The 7,427-nt window shown below is 32.5% G+C and overlaps 1 protein-coding gene across 7 annotated transcripts; it reads right to left on the reverse strand.

Annotated features, from left to right (window-relative positions):
• Positions 1-2,502: 2,502 nt before the first annotated feature.
• LOC120092055 (Pentatricopeptide repeat (PPR) superfamily protein) lies at positions 2,503-6,982 on the reverse strand. 7 transcript variants are annotated; one of them, XM_090306605.1, is made up of 6 exons: positions 6,830-6,982; positions 4,717-6,671; positions 4,382-4,605; positions 3,545-3,656; positions 3,056-3,174; positions 2,503-2,825 (listed from the first exon to the last, which is right to left on the reverse strand). In XM_090306605.1, the coding sequence occupies exon 2, from the start codon at positions 6,540-6,542 to the stop codon at positions 4,866-4,868; it is 1,677 nt and encodes a 558-aa protein (XP_090162731.1). In that variant the 5' UTR covers positions 6,543-6,671; positions 6,830-6,982; the 3' UTR covers positions 2,503-2,825; positions 3,056-3,174; positions 3,545-3,656; positions 4,382-4,605; positions 4,717-4,865. The 7 variants fall into 7 exon arrangements, with proteins under 7 accessions (XP_090162731.1, XP_090162730.1, XP_090162729.1 ...); XM_090306604.1 differs by lacking the exon at positions 2,503-2,825 and having other exon boundaries at positions 2,901-3,174; positions 4,429-4,605; XM_090306603.1 differs by lacking the exon at positions 2,503-2,825 and having other exon boundaries at positions 2,901-3,182; positions 4,429-4,605; positions 4,717-6,686; positions 6,830-6,960.
• Positions 6,983-7,427: the final 445 nt, after the last annotated feature.

The following is a 7,427-nucleotide window of genomic DNA, read 5'->3' on the forward strand; positions in this document are numbered from 1 at the left end:
CTTATTTCTTGTATTTTAAAAATCAGACAAGAATATGTTTGATAACTATTCATGTTTCTTAATTCTTGAAACAAATAAACAGAAACACAAACTTGTTTGATACCTGTTTCTTATTTCTGGTTTTTGTTTATGATTTTTTTTTTTGCAGTAATATATATATATATATATATATATATGTCATAGATTAAAGGGGTGTTTTCAAATATACAAAAACCAGCTAACTTATTTACAAATATATGAAAATATTAGTCTATCAGATTGATAGACAGTGATATTTTGCTATATTTAAAAATATTTCTAACAGTTTTATCATCTAAAACAACTATATTAAATATCGAAAAATAAATTATTAAAAATTTATATTATGTAATGGAAATAAGTCTCGATGTACAACTAAATACAAAAACAAAGTTGTTTCTATTCTATACTTCAAATGTCGCCCAAATTTAATTGACAATGTCATTAGTCACTCGAGTCATTCTCTTAAATAATTTCAACTCACATCTAATTCAATTATACTATCTGCAAAATTTAAAATACTAAAGTTAAAAAATATTGAAAATTTGAAAATTAAATAATATACAAGTCTAAATATTAAAAAAATTTATGATTCAATATTAAACTAATACATAAATAAAGGAAAGCTTAGAAATATTTGGATGGGATATTAAAATATAATATAAAAATTGGATTATTCAAAAAAATGAAAATAAAAATCGAAAAGGATCAAAAAATTGAAGCCATTGTGATTCAAACCCATGACTAGCGGAATCTATCTTTTGTGATTTTCTAGAATTTGGTTTCCTTTTTTTAGAAAAGGTTTTTCAAAATTTAAAAATAATAAACGAGAATAGTTATCAAACAAGTTCGTTTCTAGGAAAACGAAAAATAAGAAATGAGAACTTATCAAATGAGTCCTAAATTTTAAGTGTAATTTCTATATTATTCATAGATTTTAAAATGGTATAGAATTATGGAATCTCTAAATTTTATGTTGATTGAATTATATTCATTTTGAGATTAGATATATCATTATTTGATGAACACATTTATTAAATGTAAGTTCATCCCCACAATGGCTATAGCCTATACGAACTATCAAATAATTCAATTGTATTTTGTCCCCCAATGCAATTGCTCCTCACGGGATTCCTCATATTTTATCTACACTTGTAAGTCAGGTCCACTTTCTATTTCCATTTATTTTCAAGCATGTTTTTAAGAGTCCCAGTGATCGATATAATCAATTGAACCTAGATAATTAAGATCCGTTTGGATTGAATTAAGAAAAAACCCATTTTATAAAATACTCATTTTTCTTTAAATATTTTTGACAAAAATTATTAAAAATACACTTCGAAAGTTATCTCGAGTAATTTTCAAGCACTTCAATTTTTTTACAAAATGACTTATTTTTTAAATTAAACACTTGAAAATGTATTTCAAACACATCCCTAAGTCTCACAATCCTTTATTTTATAATTGATCGCCTTTTGTCTAAGATCAATTAGCATGAATTTATGTCTAAATTCAATCTTATATCGTTCCTACCAAATCTGTTACACCTTAACCCTTTTAGTATTGAGCTATGCGCTAAATGATCAGTTTAGATAGATATTAATCGATCAAACAACACTTGAACACTCAACGCAGAAATTGCGAGTTATACTAAAAGAAATGTATGCATTATATTTATATATAAGTCATTAACCCAGTTGGATTTATAAAGGTTTTAGGTCATGATTAAAAATTTACATGCAATAAATAAAGGGTTAATTTGATAGATTAACCTAAAAATTAGACCAAAATGCTATTTGCCTTAGTTTTCAAAATAAAGGTTTTCTAAACCTTTTGATATATTTTTTTCTTTTCATCATCTCTCTCAACCTATAAAGTATAGACACAGATACGGCTACACGATATGAATACGATCGGATATGTCGATTCGTTAATTTCTAAAAAACTAAGATATAAATACGTCTAAAGATTCGTCATTTTTTTATATATTTTTTAATATATATATTTCTAAAAAACGAGGATACGGATACGTTGAAGATACATTTTCTTTTTCTTTAAAAGAATCTAAGATATAGATAAATTTAGCATACAAGTTAATAACGATAGCATAAAATAGAATACAAACATTGAAATACAATACAAAAAAAGCAACATCTAAGAAGATGAAGTACAATAATTAATAAAATGTAATAGAAAAGTGACTCATATTGCAAAGAAGAAGATTAGAAGGAGAAGTATGAAGATAAACGAAAAACTTATTGTTGAAAATATCCAAATAGTTTATATTTTGGTGGAATTTGTAGGGACTCAAATGTAAAGATGAAGATTAGATGATTCTAATCTAGGGTTTAGTCCGTTATTTATTTATTTTCTTTTAGTTTTGGACTTGAGTAGTGAGCTTTTTAAATAGGTTGCCTAATTTTAGATTGTGAAAAATTAGATGAGTTACTTGTCTTTTTTCTTTAAAAAAAGTACGCATAGAAATAGATACGTCAAATCGCGTGTCAGAGTATAGATACGTTAAATCGCGCGTCAGATACATATATGAGAAGTATCTAGAAGTATCAGTATCCGATACGTGTCTGATACTGATTCTTTGCCTTACATGAAGTATCTGTGCTTCATAGCTCTCAACTCTCATTCTATTTCCTCTCTTTTCTTCCTCTCACTTTCATGTATTTTCACCTCCAACTATAGCAACAATAACATTCCCTTCCTTGTTTTCTGCCTACGACAATGACAACATGGAGCATAGTTGTTTCTTCTTCTTCTAAGAACGTGCGAAATTTTTTCAGACAAGAAACAAACTGAGGGAAAGAACGAGAAAAGAAAAAAAAAACATCCATAAACAAGCTTAGTGATGTCAACAAAAGGTCAGAAAGTTTTGTTTTGAAGAAGTCTGTCAAATTTCAATTTTCCAAAAAAGAAGACTTACGTACAAAAATCTTATAGATAATGTGAATTAACTGTTTAACATTCTGATATAAACGAGTGTCAATCAGACGAAATGAATGGAAGAGATGAAAGATAAAGAAACCTGAAAGGAATGGAAGTGCTCAAGAAGTGAAGATCCACAGTCAACTCGACTTCTCCTTGGATTTGTGTTGCCTTTGCTGTTTCGGTTAAGTGGCACTGGATCCATGAAGTTCTTGGGTCCTGGTATTCTACCGTTTACAGATAACATTAATGTATATTTTTGGCTAATTACAAGGCTTTTTATGGAACTTCTATTAGCTTCAGGTTTCTTATGCCAAACCCCAACTCTCACTTGCCATTGTTTATTTCCAATAGGAATACAAATGTTTTTTTCTTCCGCATGAGAGACGTACGAATATAATTTAGCAATAGGAAAAACAATAAAATATGTTCCTAAAATCAAAAGCAAAAATCACATGAACAAACAATGAAAAGTGTTTATTCCAATAATCAAAGCACAAAATCCAGCTTATTGAAATCGATAGTTTAATTGCTTCCCACTATATCCCTTTTTCGAATAACATGGTTTATGCACTAAAAGAAGACAGACCTGTAACAGGGGAGATATTTAGCTTAGTAGTTGATGGTGGAATGAAAGTAATCTCATCCGCACAGGTCGCTTGCTTCCCTATTTGCCATTTGCCATTTACCTGTGAATATGGCTGGCAAGGAGAGATGGAGTGGATATTAATAACAGGAAATCTGCTGTTACAAGGAAGTAATAATACAAAGTTATAAACATACCAAACTACCAATTAAATGTGATTTTAACAGATTTCTGACTCTAAAGATTAATTGTGAACTGTCTGCTTGCAAATATTATATAATTTTACATAACAAAGAATAAAACATACAGCAGATCCGTTGAAGAGAGCCAGAAGTAAATTTTATGTTTGTTATAGACGTTTCTCCATTTTTTTTTCTCTTGAATTCCTGGTTAAAATAAAAGAAAATAAGAACCCACTATTGAAAGTCTCTACAACCAGAAAACTACAAATTCATGGAACTTCTCACTTGAAAATGTATTTAACCACCGAGTAACCAAATCTAAACAAGTAAAAGTAATCAATAACCTAGTTTTCTAGATCTAAAATCCCTAAGACATTTCAGATCTTAAATATATTTAAAATAATAAAGTAGAATTCTAACAATAATTTTTTTACTTTTATAATTATAAAAGAATAGTTGACGGAGGATTCATGTTTAGCAGATCAAGGAGAGATTCAATCAACTCTAGAATAAAAGGGAAACTACTGTAGTCTCAATTCACTCAGTTTAGAATTCAAAATTCACAAGTCAAATTATGAAATTCATCAGAAAAGGCAACTAGGAAGCAAATTGAGTGAAATTGCTATTATTACAATCGAGTGTAGTCCATGAATATTACGTGTCATTGGATAATTCTTGTATCATGGACATAGGAATCGAGCCAACCTCTGGGTGTAGTATAAGAACGTATAAAGAGAACTCTATTTGTGAAGATCTCATAAACCACAAGCAATCCGTTGCTACTAGTTCTTGCTGCGAAGCTGAGAAAGGACAAAAAAAGGGGTTGTTGTCCTGCATTGGTTTTAATCATCAGAACAGCTGCATCCAAGTTCTGAAAGCCAACTGGAAGAGCAAGAAGATGTACATTTCATTGTTACTGTGATGTTAATATTCTGTCAAAAACTTGTGAAACACATAATCGAATGAGGATCATGATCCAACAGAGTTCCACACCTCGTCACGTCGTCACATGCAAAATCTTTCACGATAATCCCCATAAGAAGGAATTACTCTTATATTCTTTCCCCATCAGATTGCAATGCATTTAGCATCACATTGAAGAACATATGGTTGGCCAAGCAAATTTCCTACCAGTTCCAGGCTCATGCAATTACTAAATTGAAATCCATTGTTAAATCTTCGTACAATGTATGACCAATCTTCTTCATTTTTGTATGTAGATCATGAAGTAAAAGATAAATATTTTCAGATTGGGAATAAGAATTGTCACCCACTACGAACACATGCACTGCATTTCCAACTTCTATCCAACTGCAACCAGGCTGCTTCTTCAATCCTTTGTCCTTCATTTTCAACCTTACTTCGGCAGCTTCTCTCCATTTTCCAGTTGAAGCATATATGTTAGATAACAGCAAAAAGGTTCCTGCGTTCTCTGGTTCTGTTTCTAAAAGTTTTTCAGCCGTTAACTTACCTAGATCTATATTCCCATGAACATTACATCCAGCAAGAAGAGCTGCCCAAACAGATGCCGAAGGCTTAACCTCAAGCCCCTTAATGAAATCAAACGCCTCTTGAAGTCGTCCAGCTCGGCCAAAAAGATCAACCAGGCATGTGAAATGATCTTCTCTTAGTTTTATAGACCCATCTCTTACAAGGTTTTCAAATAATTTCAACCCCTCATCCACAAGGCCAGCATGACTACAAGCAGAAAGCAATGCAATATAGGTGACATTATCAGGACGAAACCCCAATGCCTGCATTTCATCAAATAAACAAATTGCTTCATGGCCATGGCCATGGTGAGCATAGGCTGCAATCATCCCATTCCAAGAAACCACATCTCTGTGGCTCATTGATCCATCATCAAATATCTTCCGACCCATATACAACTCCCCACATTTTGAATACATGTTTATTAAAGCTGACACCACATCTGCAACTTCTTGGTATACCGACTTACTTATTATCTGGTGAATTTGTTGTCCCTCACAAAGGCCAGCTAAGTTACTACAAGCACCCAACACACTGACAAAAGTTCCTTCATTTGGTTTTACATTGTTTGCTGCTTGCATTTCTGAAAAGATCTTCAATGCTTCTTCACTTTGCCCATCTTGAACATGTCCAGAAATCATTGCCGTCCAAGTGACAACATTTTTGTTGGGCATTTTGTAGAACAAATCCACTGCCCTTTCTAGTTTACCGTTTTGAATGAACCCTGTAATCATAGTGTTCCATGAAGGCACATCCCTCTCTGGCATTTGCTCAAACAGTTCAAATGCCTCATCAAGCCGCATATTCTGAGCATACCCAGTAATTATTGCATTCCAAGAAACCACATTCCGCTTTGGCATTTTATCGAACAGTAAACGGGCATCATCAATTCTCCCATTTTTTGACAAACCAGCCACCATGGCCGTCCAAGAAATCACATCTCTCTCCGGCATCTGATTAAAAAGCTCCTGAGCTTCATCTACCCTCCTGCATTGCATCAATGCTGTAATAACAGTGTTCCAAGAAACCACATTCCTCTCTGGCATTCTTTCAAACAAATCAAAAGCCTGATCAACCCAACCCTTTCGTGCATACCCTTCAATCATAGTGTTCCACGACACAACATTCTTAACCGGCATGGCATCAAACAAGCTTCTAGCCTCCTCAATCCTGTTCAATCTTACATATCCACTAACCAATGCTGTCCAAGTAACAACATTCTTTATAGAATCAAGTCTATCAAATAGCTTCCTGGCTTCCTCAATCATTCCACATTTAATATACCCTGTAATCACTGCAGTCCATGAGACCACATCTCGATCAGGCATTTCCTCAAACACCCTACGTGCCTCTCCAATTTTTCCTTCTTTACCAAGCTTTGTGATCAGCCAGTTAGTACGTGCAACATTCGAATTGGCACTGTAATCTCTAACTCGTGATGAGATTTTTGGAACAACCTGACGGGTAGAAAACTGTGACGATAAGATGGAGTTATGCAAATTGCACAAGACGCACGCATATCTAACAAAGCTAGAAAGAAGAATTCTGGTTGTATCTTTAGCATAAATTTCCCTAACTGATATCTGATACAATAAAGACATTTGTATCTACTTACTGGGTATCTCCGCCGCCTAAGGCTCACCGGAGAAGAAGACTGAAGAGAAAAGGGGGCGGCTGCTTGTGTCGTGTCTGGTGGGAGAGGGAGGAGAAAGAGAGAGATATTCCATCATTTTTGGTAAAATAACATGTTTAGAAAAATATGAATTCTGACCTTAACTTGTGAGGTGTTGCAATTTTAACTCCTTTTTTTTTGTTAATTCACCTCTTAATTTCAATAAAATAACTTCTTGTACAAAAATAAAATTGACCAATGCATACAAATGATTTATTGAATAACATTTCAAAAATCCACAATTCACAAAAAAAAAAAAAAAGAAGAAGCTATAGTGTTGTTTTTCTTTTAAAAAAACCCATCAATATATCGAATTTAGATGTTTTACATTTCATTAAATACATTAGATTAGAACTGATCAACCAACTGTGTATGAGTGATAAAAATATAGCTAGATGAGATCTAAGTGCAAGCATACACTATCGATGAAGTAATAATCTTGAAGTATTCCAAGTATCGAACCCATAGGACTAGGTCGACTTTTAAATTGATTACTATGGACCATTGTAACCGAAGTAACTAGTGGACAATTTATATTTTG

This window comes from Benincasa hispida, chromosome 11 (genome assembly GCF_027475165.1).
Source record: "Benincasa hispida cultivar pf3 chromosome 11, pf3_genome.v1.1, whole genome shotgun sequence".
Lineage (NCBI taxonomy): Eukaryota > Viridiplantae > Streptophyta > Magnoliopsida > Cucurbitales > Cucurbitaceae > Benincasa > Benincasa hispida.